The sequence below is a fragment of the Neomonachus schauinslandi genome, chromosome 12 (genome assembly GCF_002201575.2).
Source record: "Neomonachus schauinslandi chromosome 12, ASM220157v2, whole genome shotgun sequence".
Classification (NCBI taxonomy): Eukaryota; Metazoa; Chordata; class Mammalia; order Carnivora; family Phocidae; genus Neomonachus; species Neomonachus schauinslandi.
The window spans coordinates 98,143,311-98,158,766 of NC_058414.1; the positions used below are offsets into that span (position 1 = coordinate 98,143,311).

The 15,456-nt window shown below is 46.4% G+C and overlaps 1 protein-coding gene across 1 annotated transcript in view; it reads left to right on the forward strand.

The window, feature by feature from the left end:
* The window catches only part of CNTNAP2 (contactin associated protein 2), a 1,342,199-nt gene that overhangs the window by 1,216,171 nt on the left and 110,572 nt on the right, over window positions 1-15,456 (forward strand). Inside the window, exon 21 of the mRNA XM_044920022.1 lies at window positions 12,797-12,890. Coding sequence (XP_044775957.1) covers window positions 12,797-12,890 — 94 coding nt within the window. The remainder of the gene's footprint in view (window positions 1-12,796; window positions 12,891-15,456) is intronic.

The following is a 15,456-nucleotide window of genomic DNA, read 5'->3' on the forward strand; positions in this document are numbered from 1 at the left end:
CCCAAGCAACCACTCATCAAATTTCTATTTCCATGTGTATAAAACCACATGTTCAGGGGCACCTGGGCGGCTCAGTCAGTTGAGCATCCGACTCTTGGTTTCAGCTCAGGTCATGATCTCATGGGTCATGAGATTGAGCCCTCCATTGGGCTCTGTGCTCAGCAGGGAGTCTGCTTGAGATTCTGCTCCTCCCACTGGCTCGCTTGCTCTCTCTCTCTCTCTCTCTCTCTCTCTCAAATAAATAAATAAACCTAAAACCCCACGTTCATTTTTACCTGTTCTATAATTTTATATGAATGGAATCATAGAGTATATAATCTTTTATGTCTGGCTCCTTTCACTCTGCATAATGGTTCTGAGATCCATTCTTCTTGTATCTATAGTTGTATTTTCATTGCTGGGAAGTATTACATTCATGGATAGACCACCATGTGTTTATTCATTCACTTTTTGATGAAAATGGTGGATCATTTCCAGTTTGGGAATATTATGAACAAACCTGTTATGAACATTTGCATACACACACACACACACACACAGGACTTTTTTTTTTTTTTTCATTTCTCCTGAGTAAATATCTGGGGATAGAATTGATGGGCTCTCTGGTTAGTATATGTTTAACTTGTTTTCTGTTTTCTGTTACCTCCAGCAAAGCCAGAGAGTTCCAGTTGCTCCACATACCCACCAGCACTTGATAGTGTCAGTCTTTCTCATTACAGCCGCTGAAGTGGGTGCATGGTGCTATCTAGTCTTAGTTGTAATTTTCATTTCCCTTCTGAGGAGTGATGTTGAGAAACTTCTCCTGAGCTTATTGACCATTGACAAATCTTTTGTGAAGCACCTGTTCAAATCCTTTGCCCCCTTTTTTATTAAAATATTTGCCTTCTGATTACTGAGTTTTAAGAGTTTTTTACAGGTTTGGTATACAATTCCATGGCTATATGCATGTACTGTGAATATTTTCCTCTTCATTTTCTCTTACACCGATTCTCAGTCATGCTTTTGCCCACTTCCCAAAACTACTCTCATCAAGTCATCAGTGACCTCCTCACTACTAAATCTAACTTTCAGTTCCCATATTACTCCACTTTAGGGCAATATTCGACACAAGTGATCCCTTGAGTTTCAGGACATTACCTTGCTCTTATATCCTCCTGCCTGGCTTGCCCTTCCGCTCAGTCTCTTTGCTTGTTCCTCTCCTTCCTACCCTCCCTTAGCTGGTGCACTTCTGGGCTCAGCCTTTAGTCCTTTTCTCCCTCCTGTTTTTATTCACTCCTTTGGTGATTTCATCCCAGATTATTATCTCAACTCGAACCTCTCCCAGAACTCCAGACTCATACACCACGCGGACTGCAGGGTATCTAATAAACATTCAAACTCAATATTTCCCAATCTTACCCCTTATCCGCTCCCCCCCCCAAACCTGCCTCATCTGTAGCTTCTCCAATGTCACTTAACGGCTACTCCATCCTTCCACTGCTCAGCCTTAAATCCTGGGAATATTGCTGGAATATCACTCTCTCACTCCCACATAGAGTCTGTCAGAAGATCAGAGTGGCTCTACCTTGAAAACATCCATACACTGACTTCTCTCACCCCTCAGAGCTGCTGAGCTCCCTTCGGCCCTGCCCACTTCTTGACAGATCCCCCATGAACACACATCGATTCAGCAGCGTTTGGGTGAGGCACCTTTTCCCTGCCAGGACCCTTGTTTTGAACCTAAATTCAGCCCTGTGAATATTCTATTGAATATCCCTCCTTTTTTTTTTTTAAGTAAGTCTATTTAAATCCCATCTTATTCATTTTCACCATAGCTTCTACACTATTCATATATTTTTTTTAATCCTCAGCCTATTGTTAGCTCACCCTCTGCAAAGACTTCTAGAACCAACTTTCCAGAGTCAGGCCAAAATTCACACCTTAAGAACACAGTCCCCCAAAAGACTGCCTTCACCTCAGCCATCAGCTGCAAGTTCAGGGATCCCAGGCCACCCTCATCTCTGACCAGCTGGCTACAACTCACTAATTTCTCGGTCTCAGCAGTTTGGAACTCGGGAAGGCACTATACTAAAGATTATGGTTTTATTAAAAAGGATGCAAATTGGGACCATCCGAAGTGAGGGACACAGAGGGTGAGATTTGGGAGAGTCCAAAGACAAAGCTTCCTTGTCCTCAGGACACGTCACTCTTCCGGCACCTTGATGTGACCACACAAGAGTACTGCAGACAGGGAATTGCAGCTTGGGCTTCTGTGTCCAGAGGGTTTTTATGGGTTTATTATGTGGGCACGATTGATACATCCATTGGCCGCCAGGTCAAACTCAATCTCCAGCCTTCAATCAGATCATCTTGATTCACAATTCCCAGCAACCTTCCCTCCCTGATAGAAATCCAGTGTCCACCCCCACCCCAGGATTTCCAGGGGTCCTCTCTGTCTCTAGGCTCTTTCTTCCGTGGCTGCTCTCTCTGAGCCACAACACCTCCATCAAAATGCAGCTCGCACCTTCTGCAGTGTGCAAACACATACAGCCGCTCAAAGCAGTCACTGACCAGCAGCCCTTACCGGGTCTTGGGGCAGGAGGCAGAGGACACAGCGTATTGAATGAAGTCTTGAGCAACAAGCTGCCGAGTGCCACACATTAGATACTGGCATCCTCAGCAGGCCTTCTACACATCATACCTCTGTAGAGCCTTCTCACAGCTCTCATCCCATGGGGTGCTGGGCTCTTTTCTCTCTGATTCCTTCCCCCTGCTCTCCACCTCCTTCCTCACCTGTCTCCAGGTCTCCGCACCATTATATGCAACAAGAACTCGGGGCACCTGAGTGGCTCAGTCAGTTAAGCATCCAACTCTTGCTTTTGGGCTCAGGTCATGACCTCCATGTCATGGGATCGAGCCCTGCATCGGGCTCTGTGCTCAGCTCAGTCTGCTGAGGATTCTCTCTCCCTCTCCCTCTCTCCCTCTGCTCCTCCTCCTGCCCATGCGCACTCACTCTCTCTCTGAAATAAATAAATAAAATATTTAAAAAAAAAGAAGAAGAAATAGACTCTTCCCAAGACAGGGTCCAAACTTCTAGGCCCAGATCAGTCAGGCCCTCAGCAGACATAAAACCTTGAATTTTCCCTCCTAATAAAGAAATTGTGGTTACAAATAACAACAATAAGTCAGGGGGATGTAACATCAGAATGAGAACAAATAACCCCAGCCATGCTTGGCTCAAATTGAGACTCTGCCCCCCTCGTATTCAAAGCCCTGGACAATCTAGCATCCCTTTACTACTTTCCATTGTCATTTATCATTTCTCTCCAGAATGCACCCTAAGAGCCGACGAGGCTGGTCACCCCAGTACCCCCAGAGATGCATGTGTGCCTCCACTCGGCGAAGTTCTGTCCTTAACCGTGATGACGGTTATTCTCTGAATCATACATTTTAGAGTTGGGGGTAATACTTTATACTCATTTTTCATATATTGTTTCATTCTATTCCCTAATTGTTTTTTCAATCTTATTTCCAAAACAGGAGTAGAAGCCCCTTGAACCCACCTGGGCACATCTCTTTATGCACATCTTCAGCTTCACTCCCGGCCCAGTTCACACAGTGGCTGGACAATAAAATTTCATGGAAGTCCTTGCATAGCAGTAGGTGTTAGGAGTCCTAGAAAGAGATGTGGTCAGGGGGGTAGCTTGAGTCTTATGCCAGGGTCTCCCTCTTCCCATGGGGAAGCCCCCTCCGCGTCAGGTCACCCTGTGATCACCAGTCGCCTATGGCCTGGATGCCTATGGGACAGGTGCACTGCTGGACAGGAGTAACCTTCTTAGGAGTGCGCACTGGCAGGCACCTCCAGTTGCTGCTGCCAGCCTGCTCACTTCTGAAGATCTGATCAATTGCATCCTTCCGTGAGGTGCTCATCTTCACATGAAGTCCTTGTGTCTGGACCAGCGGCAGTGAGGGTGCCATGTTGAGAACCCGACAATCAGAGAAGCCATCCACTTCCACACCGACCAGTCCCAACCTCAGCAGAGAAGCAACGTGACACCGATAACATCAGCCACACCAGACCACCAACAGTTTCGCTATTGGTCAATTCACTAGACAGATGTTTCCTAATACATCATTTTTATTGATGGCCTCATTAACACTCCCCCACATGACTCACCCAGAATTCACCAGGAACCAAATTTAAACAACCCCTGAAGACACATGCTTGACAGATTGAGATTATGGGGCTAATTAGACTAAAATAGAAACGGCCTCCATCATATTTGTCGTGTCAACATCGTTTCCCATCATCGCTCTCATTCTTGTTTTGTTATTCTTTTCACTTAATTATTAAAATGTTTGCCATTACATTATATACTTTCAGCAACATGTTAATACCTATTTTCAAAACCGACTGTTTCTAATTCTGCTTTTTACTCTATTTCTTTGTTTTCTTTCTCCCTTTTACCACCCATTTATTTGTTTTTCCTTACTCCTGGAAAGTCTTTTTACAGTCTCCCATAATGTGTTTTGCCTTGTGCTCTTCAGGAAAATATGCTGTCTGAAATGATTTCCTTGATGCTAATGATGTAAATTATTATCTAAAGCACCCACTATGTGTCATGATTCAATTGAATGATTACTGAGGTGACTTCAGATACGAAAGTGTATAAAAACCACGAGCTATGCTCATACTAGATCTCTAAGAAGGAACGTGGAGGTGTAATTACTAGAGATTAGTTCAGATATGGATTTTTAAACCTGACCTTTATCTTTTGAATTCTCATGTGCAAGTCAAAACCTGAATGTCCTAGAGATTTTCTGACCAGATTCTTTGAAAAAACTGTATAGGGTTTGGGTCATTCCTGCTATAAAAGTCTTTAAAATCAAAGCTGTTAGGGGCACCTGGGTGGCTCAGTTGGTTGAGCATCTGACTTCAGCTCAGGTCATGATCTCGGGGGTCCTGGGATGGAGCCCCACATCCTCAGCGGGGAGTCGGCTTCTCTCTCTCCCTCTGCCCCTCCCCCTGCCTACCCCCCACCCCCACCCCTGTTCATGCTCTCTCTCAAATATAAATAATCTTTAAAAGAAAATTAATGCTGTTAAAGAAATGCTATATCCAGGGTTCTAGAGGGGAGGGGGGTGGGAGGATGGGTCAGCCTGGTGGTGGGTATTGAGGAGGGCACATTCTGCATGGAGTACTGGGTGTTATGCACAAACAATGAATCATGGAACACTTCATCTAAAACTAATGATGTAATGTATGGGGATTAACATAAGAATAAAAATAAAAAAAAAAAAGAAATGCTATATCAGCTGTGAAAGGAGAATTACTCCTCTCATTCATTGAGATTTATTAAAATGATACAGATTTATTGATACAGAATCAATTTTCCTTTTTTTTTTTTTTTAACAATTTATGATTTAAATAGTATTCAGTGTTTTTCCAGTAGGTGGAGTGTTAGGCTAGGTGAAGCAGATCAACATTTGAGAGCTAATTTTTTTCCTTTTTACAGTGTTGAGGGATTTTTTATATAAAACATAAATCACCTAATGGATTCACTAATTCTTTTAATTGCATCAATACCACAAAATTCCAGTTGCACTGGACCTCATGAGGCAGATCTATTGTGCTGATTACATCACCATAGTAACGATGACGTGAGGACAACAGCAGTAAGTACTTATAATGCCTTTCATTTTAAAATTGCTTATCAAGCCATCAGTGAAAACCTCTTGACATCTCTGAGACAGAAATAACTCACACATACGGCAAGGAAGGATCTGTGTCTTAAATCCCGTATTTCTTAAGCCTTAAGCATTTCTGGAAAAGAAACTTCCTTGTGAGTTTATTAATATTGGTTCAAGGCTGATGCTACCTTGTCTAGTCTGTGAACTTGGGCAAAATCACTAACTCTCCCTGGGACCCCCCCTCCAGGTGTGGGGGAGGTGGAGATGAACTGGCTGTCTCTGGGCGCCTTGCTGCTTAAAAATCCCTAACCGAACCTGACCTTTATATAAGCATTTCCTCAAGGCTGAATATTAGGAGCCACATTGGCTGAGAACCTTACATACACATGGCAGAGACAGCTCTGGTTAGGACGTGTGGGTCTAGGACCTGAACATGAGCAAACCCTGCCCCAGCTTTATATAAAGGCCGGGTGGCCCTTCTTCCTGCCCTGCACCCTCACTAGGATCAGCTGCTGTGAATCATGGGCTGAAGGACACCTCATAGTGATGCCTGGGAGCCCCGTCTTAGCAGAAGGGTCTGCTCAAAGCCCCAGGGACCTGTGTTTCTGCAAAAACACTACTTGTTAGGCCCAGAGTAGCGAGACCTGTTCAAAGGAACCTGAAGTATTATCTGGCCCAACCTCCTTGTTGTGTAAACGGGGAAACTGAAGTCCAAGGAGTCTTTGTGACATGTTGAATGTCAGCGCTGTTGAGTGACAGAGTGAGGACCTGACTCCCAGCCCTGTTCTCCCTCCCGCAGAACACCCTCCTCTCTCACACTGGAAATCTGGAAGAGTCCCCATAGAGACTTTCACAGGAGAGCAAGACTCCCACCTTCCCACCCTCCAAAGAAGAGAAACGAGGCCCTAGCAAACCAGGTGTTGGGGACGGTGGAGCAGTAACGAGAGAAAATGAGTAAAGACCAGCCATTTATTCTCCTCTTTGCATCCCCATGGCCAGCTGGCTCATATTTGAAGAGAGTCCCCAACTCCCATTTGCAAGGTGTTTTCCATTCTAGGAATGGGCCAGCGGATTCAGCTGGATCGTTCCTAGCTGGGGAGGCAGGGTCTCCTTTGCGTTGTCTTGGAGTAGAAGGATCCCAGAGCCAGACACAGACTCAAGAGAAGGACTAAGGAGGTGGTGGTTGAGCCCGGCTCGTAGGGGCCCGGGGCTGAGGCGGAGGGTTAGTAAGATGTGAGTGGTCAGATACTAATTCCCAGACTAAGAAATCATTCGTTGTATCTGGTGAAAAGAGAACAGAAGCATCTGCACCTACAAAGCCTGAATGAAGCGTGGGTTAGACAACGTAGTGCGTCCAAAGGACTGAGGGGGGTTGAGGAGGGTCAGAGCAGAGACGCAACAGGGAGCAGAGAACGCTCTACTTTTCCCTCTCCTGGCTCTAGGAAGATGCCACCTTCTCCTCTGATCTTGTCCTGAAGAGGCAAAGGCTCCCTGGCTTGGGTCTCTGCAGATAACTGAGTTACTCGGTTAACTGCCCATTCATGGAGGCAGCTGCGTAACACACCCAGGCAGCTCCATGGCAGGCATGCATCACTAACCAGTCCTAAAAGCTTGCCTGTTTCTCACGAATTCCACGGTTCTGTTGCAGAGGAGAGTGTTTCTTGACCTCTCTCTTCCCTTTAAGTATCTCTGTAAGTGGGGCTTATGTGCCGTTTAGGCCAAAATCAAACTCGGGTAGAAGGCAGTGTGACCTCTGACCGGATCAGCATCCCAGGGGGCCACCTACCTTCTGCATCCCTGGTTGTTCTTGGAATTGGAGGGATGGTTCCATCGCCTGACAGTATGGGCTGGGGAAGAGGCATGCTGGCCCCCACGATGAGGCGCTTGTGGTTCTCAACCGTGGGGTCCCCGGACCGGGCTACACTGAGTAGTGGGCCAACGTCCACTCCCAGAGGCTCTGGGAGCAGTGCGGAGTGTCCCAAAGCATAAAGATTCAGAGTCACAGATCAGCCATCCGTCTTCAAGGACGCAGTCAGGCCTACTCACCCAAACCTGATGGCTGTGAAGTTCGGGGCGGGGGGCGGGGCTCCCGTCACTGAGTCATCCATAGAGCTGTCCTCGAAGAACCGAGTTCCAGTGGAAGTAAAAGCGAGGGTTCCCGTGCCTTAAACACACACGCGCGCTCGCAGACCATCCGTGTGCTCTGCTAGTGATGACTCATTTAGTAAGTGCTCAGCACCTCAGATGATACAGGCCCATTTCGTGTGGGTCATAGAAGGGCCAGGAGGTCAACTAGATAACGCTGCAGGAAAGAAACAGCCCCAAGTCCAAAGGTGAGTTTACTCCCTGGGCTCTGACTCCTGGTGTGTTCCCTCCCTGCGTGCTCAGCCCACTCCTCCCGGGGAGGGAGGTGGGTAGGGCTTGGCCCTCATCCTCACAGAGTCACCATCTAGCCAGGGGACAGGAAAGGACAGGCCGCAGCCCCATTGCAGGTGACAGACCCACACAAACTCCAGTTTTGCCTCCTACCCTCGTGTACGTTTACTGTGTCCTCTCCATTCACGAGAACAGAGTGACTTGGAGTCAGGAGGAGGCAGAAAACATTTAAGTGAATGAACCCCTGGTGCTGGGCTTGAGTCTTGCTCTTTCCCTTTCTTGGCTGTGAACGGCCTGAGGCCTGCGGGGACCCGTCTGTGGACCCCCAGGCAGGATGAGGTTAAGGTGGGAGAGAAAGGCAAGGCCCCTGCTCTTCAAACATGCATGGGAATGTCAGGTGGGGAGGGAGGGGGAGAGACGGGGCGGGGTTGAGAGGAGCTGATCATTGTTTTCACCCCTGATGTCTGTTTCCTGTGGCCTTTCCTCATGGTCAGCCTTCAACTTGGAATAAAAACATCCATCAAGATGGTCTGCTCGGAGTTCAGCGTGTCTGAGCTAATTCCCTGTATTACCCAAAACAAAGGATTCAGAAAAGAGGTGTGACATCCCAGGCCCTTGTCCAGAGCCCCAGACACAGGCCCTCGGGGCAATGAGTACTTTGTGTCGCTTCATCTCAGGTGGGGCAGGCCCCTCCTGGGGTGCAACCAAATCCACCGGGCTCGGTCTTTCTTCTCTGTTCCTTCCCTGCCTCCTCCATGTCGCCCCCAAAACATCAGCAAGGCTGCTGAAATCCCTTCGAGCTCTGCCAAGGCCAATGGTGGCTTCAAAATGGAAATGAGCCGAAATTGGGAAATAATACCTGAACGAACATTAAAGCGCTCGACTCAGCATGTAGGACGCGCACCACAGCCTGAGTCGGTATGGTGGTAAATGCGGAACCAATTAGTGCTCCCTTAAGGTCGTCCCAGGGCACAGGGAGTCACAGTCTTTAATTTTAATGGGCCTCCATTACACAAATCTCTTATTACCTCTTAACTGCCAGTGAAATGGCCACCAGCTAAATGTACAGCAAAATAGTTCACTTGGACCCCAAAGAAACTCCCTTGAAATTAGTACACTTAACCATGGCAAATGCACCCGGGCTCAGGTGGAAAGAGGGGGCTCAGGTGGAAAGAGGTGGCCACCTGGCGATAGAAGGGAAATGATGCGGTGTGACGCCCTTAGGCTTCTCAGGTTGTGCTTTTCTTGCCTTATCTGATTGACTGCATTGTCTCCTTCAAATGTAAATATTTAAAATGCCACTGAGCCTCTCCCTTCCCTGGTTGCCATGGCTGGGCTCCTTCTGGAGACTGTGCTGGCTGCTTCCCATTTGGTCTTTGTGGCCCGATGTAGCTGGGTTAGAATGCGGTTCTGCCACGTAGTCTCTTTCTGACTGCGGATGCTTTTTGCATCACCAGAGAAGAGAACACCTACCCAATATCTAGTAAGTAAGACGGGAACAGCCTAGCAAGCCTTGCATGCGGTAGTTGCTCAATGCCCGCTTCCTCCTTTCCTAGGAGAGCTGTCTGGGTCCAATCAGAGATCGAAACCACATAGTAGGTTAAACATGAGGTATTTGATGTAAGAATTCATGGCGATAACGGGACACTCTAGGATAGAAGGAAACTCCAATCGATGTTCATAGAGCTCCCCCGCCTCAGCTGAGGGTGCGTGCCCCCTGAAGGACAAACATGGAGGCTTTCAGACGTGTCGTTGGAGAAGGTGTGGTGGTTCCACCCTCCAGAGAGCAGAGGGGTTCTGATTTGGCAGCCTGGGGTTCTGGTTTGGCCAAGCAATAAGCCAGCCTCCAGGGTGCAGGTGGGGAAGCAGGAGCATGGCAGCTGTGGTGTGTGCATGTGCGTGTGGTGGGAGACAGAAGGCCTCGGGAACACGGGGGCCGCGGGGGAAGTGCTCAGGGCCTCTTATCTCACGTCTAGAGGGCTGGTCACCGGGCTGCACGGTCACGGAGGGATCACACTCTGGGCCTGTGGCTCGGGCAGACCTCACTTCCTGCATGAATTAAGATTTAGGAGTGTTCGTGACATTTATAGATCAATCAAAGCCAGGTAGGATCACTGATATTCTAAATGACAATCAAGATTCAAAAAACTTTTGCCTCGAAACAAAAGGAAACAAACTTACTGTAAATAAATGTAAATGTTAGCTTTTGGTCCGGGTTCTCAACTGCATATATGTAGGAATGGGAAAAGCTGAAAGTAAGCTCTGGAGACAAAATAGGAATTTTATTTTCCTGTGAGCTCAGTACCAGTAATATTAAATGGCTGCCAAAAAGCAAAGTCTGTCTGGTCTGGATCCATAGAAGCAGTTCAGGAAAAAGCAGGTAACCCCACTAGGTGGGTCAGGCCGCATCCGAGGACTGATTTCACTCTGCGTGCCCTGCTTTACCAGTTACACGGACATATGTCAACACATTTTTACTGAGGACCTACTATGTGCTTGGTACTGCCCTGGGCCAAAAGACATAAGAAATCTAAAAGTCTAAACATTGAAATTTGATAGTTCTTAAGATTTGTACAATGTATTCATAAAATGGAATACCAGTCATTCATGACAAATGATGTAGTTTTTATTTATTGAATTACAGAATTTCATAATACATCTTTAAGTAATGAAAAGTAAGTGCAAAACAATGTATGCAGTTAGGTTCCATCCAGTTGTAAAAAATCAAAAGAATATACATTAAAAAGTTGACTTGATAAAAAATTAATTATCGAAGCACCTGGGTGGCTCAGCCGGTTAAGTGTCTGCCTTTGGCTCAGGTCAGGATCTTGGGGTCCTGGGATGGAGCCCCGCGTCAGGCTCTCTGCTTAGCAGACAGTCTGCTTCTCCCTCTCACTCTCCCTCTACGCTCTCCCTCTCTCTCTCTCTCTCTCTCAAATATGTAAATAAAATCTTTAAAAATAATAATTATCACCAGGCATGGGTCATTTTCTGCAAATCTATACTATTATTTTCTCTATAATGAGCATATATTGTTTGTATCCATTTTTAAGTTCTTTAGCAAGACAGATGAAGGTATAAGAAGTATCTAGGGGAAGATCATCGCTGTGAAGCGTGCAGGGTAACCTATTATGTTGGCGTTCTATGGTTATCTTTCTTGACCGCAGAAGTGGAGGGACAGCAGCAGTTACCCATATGCGCCACCAGATGGCGCCAAAGCAGCTAGCTAATCAGCAGCCAGCGCAGCAACTTCATGAGATTTAAAATACCTAAGCTTCTCTGGACAGAATAAGGGTTTTGTTAATGCTGCACTTAAAATCAGAATTATAGTTGAGCATGCCAGTGTTTGCTTTCACAGTGTTTTTTGGACCTCCGTTACAGTGCTGAACCAGCACCCGGGCACAATAACTTCACAGCACTGGTTCTGCAGGTCAGAACTCCCCACGTTCCTGAGAGGTGATGAGTCTTTGACTGTGAACCCTGGCTCTCAATAACCTCTAGGTTTCTAGTAAGCAGCCTCAGGAGTCAGGTGCAGATAGTCATTAATGATGAATGATCCTTCCTCAAAGAGGCTCGTTCTCCACGTGGCCAGTGAGATTAGCTCACTTCCCGGCACCATTTCTAGCTTCCTAGCTTCCGGCAGCTTCGCCCATCTTGGCGGTTACTAGCAGGGACCCGGGAGTGGGGCCGGTTTCTGGGGTGTGTGCTGCCGCCTTGAGCAAGCCCCTGCTTGCATGCCTGTGCTGGGAAGGGACGCAGTGTTTCCACTGACCCGCACCCCACCTGCCGCTTACCTGAGCAGGTAGGAAACTCACTGCAGAAAAGCGAAAGGCTACAAAAGCGATTCTTCACAGGTGGCTATAGAGAGGCACAGAAAACTCTAGGAGCTCCCAGTGAGGGAAACACCACTAGGCTGTATCAGTTGTAAAAAGACAGCTAAGGCAGAAAAAGCCATATCGGGACTGAGAAGACAAGAGAGGCCCTGATTCTGGGACACCAGCGTTTGTACTTTGTACTTGAGAAATGTAATCAGTAATGTGCATTGCTCCCACAGCTCTTTCCATCTGCTTATTTTTCCCTCCCTTACTGCCAACTCACCTCCACTCTGAAGGAACCAGGCCAGCTACAGCAAATGTGCCTTTGTCCCCGCCAGGCTCAAATGTCCCTGCCCTGTGGGGGCATCCTCCTCTCTTGATAAGCAAAAAAAAAAAAAAAAACCACCATGTATATTTACCCAACTTGAATTTCAGCATTTGAATATATATTTACATATATATTCATATTTGAATATACATACTGAAAATCAATGTTGGTCTGAGAGCTGATGGTATGGAAAGGCAAATACAACAGGACAGTAAGCGGATCTTAAAGAAAATTCATTGTTAAAGATGCAGCATTTTCTATCTCAGGGGTTAATGCTGGAGATCGGATCAAGCAGATTTTACTCTATTAAAAATGAGCAAGGATCTTAATCCAGCAGAAAATGTGGACAAATTATCCACAGAAAATTGCATAAGCTGAAGAACAATTCATAAAGAGTCTTTACCAAGCTCAAAGTGTTTTCAAATAAGCCCAGAGAAGGAATAGATGGGCTTCCTGTTTGTTCAGGCTGGTATTTGAGAGTCCGCACCGATGAAGGAAGATATCCGGACCCCAGGGTTCTGAGACGGACTCATCCCGCTGGGAAGATGTGATTCCAGCACAAGTTAGCAACGTTCTTCTAAAAGTGTCTCTTGTTTTCTTCCTGCAGCTTGATCACTATCCTTCTGTGAGTTACCATCTGCCGAGCTCGTCTGACACACTGTTCAATTCTCCCAAGTCGCTCTTTCTAGGAAAAGTTATAGGTAAGAATTGTGTGCTTCATGTATAAACGTATGGTAAGAATATGTTTGGTGTAAGAATTCTGTTAGGTGATGTGAATCTGGATTTTTAAGTTACCGGGTCGATTTCTGCCATTGGGTTCAGTCACTGAGACCTCCTCAGTACAAGAGAAGGTGTGTTGGTTTTCTCAGTGATGCAGAAGAGATCATCAGATCATCTTTGGGGTAATTGGCCTTTGAAACACATTGTGATTGGTGGTTGTGTCTTCTATGTTGGTGAAGGCCATGGGACCAGCGTCCTTTGGTGTGTGATAGAAACTAAAACAGAAGTAAAACCAGTGTCTCCTCCCTGCTTCTCTATGTGAAATTTGCTCATTCATTTATTTGAGACCCCCACCTACTAGCAGTATTTAACTTTGTCTAAGCACATCAACATGGTTCTGTCTTCCTCTCACTCTGAAAAAGCCGGCTGATATTATTTGCAAATTAGAAGGCCAACAAGGATTGGAAAATTGCGGCGAACACCCACCCCCCATGCGTGATTGTTAGTCTGAGCATCACTCTTGCCCTTTTCTTGCCATAGATCAGCACCGTCTAGATTAAAATACCAGTGTGATTGGTTATATATTTTTAAGTGATTGATGTAGAGCCAGTGAAAGAATTTTTTTTTTACTATGAGAACTTATATTGTGAGCCAAGAATGAAAACAGTAAGATGGTGGGTAATGTGTGGGCCAAGGAGGAGGTACGTCCGTGTCCAGCAAGTAGTGGTGGTCAGAATGTCATTAATTGTAAAAAGTGTTCATTTTAAAAGATGGGGGCAGGGGGAGCAGATAATTAGGAGAATAGGAGACCCGACCTATAATAAAAATAACAATAATGTGCACTTATATAGGATTTACTGCAAGCCGAGCTCCGCCCTACCTTAGATATATGAACTTATTGAACCTTCATGGCAATTCTATGAGATCATCAAGATTAGACAAGAGCACACAAGACTGTCTACATTTTATAGGTGAGAAAACTGAGGCACAGAGAGATTCAATATCTTGCCCAAGACCACCTACTTCATAATTGGTGGGGCCAGAACTTGAACCCAGGCACGCAGACCCCTTGGTCTGTGCTCCTGACTACCGAGCCATTATCTCTGTGCCAGTTGACTGAGAAATGAAAAAAGAAAGATGGGAAAGTTTGGCAGCAGAGGTTGAGCGGTTGAGGGATACGTATTCCTGGACCTAGAAGCAGAAACACACCAGGCAAGGCTGCAGATGAGCAGAACTGCACACGGGGCCTCAGAGGAAAAGGCCACATCCTCGGGGAAAGATGGGAAGGGGGCATTAGCTCAGTCGACAGGTGGGAAAGGAAGGAGGGCTGAAATTCACGCGCACCTACTATGTTCTGGGCGTTGTGCCAAACAATTCCCACGTGTACATGTGACAACTAAATGGCACAGCCGTCCAGTGAAGCAAGACCTGTGATGATTATCCTCCTCGGTAGGATGAGGAAACAAGTTGAGAGAGCCAGTCACCAAAGTTACTTAACGAGGATGTGGCAAAGTGGAGTTTTGATGTGGGTCTCTCTTGACAAGAGTCCACGGCCTCAAGCAAATCAAAAGAACTTGTCCAGAAGGGAGGCAGCTGGAAGTCAAGGGAGGCCATTCATCAGCAGCAAGAAATGGCCATTTAGTGGAGGAGAGCCCTGACATTTGTGGTGTCATACATCCTGAGACACTGGTGAGTGCCCATGTCTCACCACAGGCATTCCTACAATTCAGTCAAGAATAATTGAAAATTTTAAGTGTTCTTTTCGGGGCCGTAATCATTCCATCAGAACAAACTCAACACTATGATGGTATGATAGTCCCAAAGACACTATACTGTGATATTCCTAGAGTAACATCCACCATGAACACACCTGAAACAGTGGACTTCATTGCTCTATGAGACTCACAACGTCACGTGTTGACAGGAATGTTGAGGGATTGCTAAGTCCCATCACTAGAAGTAACACTGTCTGGCTCATCAGTATTTCAGGCCATGTGATTCAGTGCACACTTGAGCAAAATTACCATATACAATGTAGCATGGACCTTCAAGGTCATGAACAATAACATCATAAAGGCAACATCCTCTATAACTAGGAATTTACTGGGCTCTAAATCTGTGCCAAGTGAAATGCATAACATGAACCTCAGGTGTAGGAGTGTTACACCCAGAGTTTTCTGTGCCCCAGAGGAAAATTTTGCTGTGCACATAAACTAACCGTGCAAATGGCAACGAGTTATGTCAAGAACATAGGAACACCTGTAAGGAAGTCGCTGACCCCGAGGTGGACATGGCATCATGGCGTCACGCACAGAAGAGGAAGGTAGGATGCTGCCCCTGGTCCCCAGGGCACTGACATCTCCCAGAGACTGACTCTCATCTACACCAGCCTGGGAGCTCCACACGGACCAAGGTGGTGACTTGTCATTCCACTGTCTCCTAACAAGTAGCAAGTGCTCAAGAACCATTTGTTGAATTAATAAAGAGTAAAAGGGGAAAGAAAGAAAAGGCATGTCATCGAAGAAGTGAGATAGTGGGATGACGATG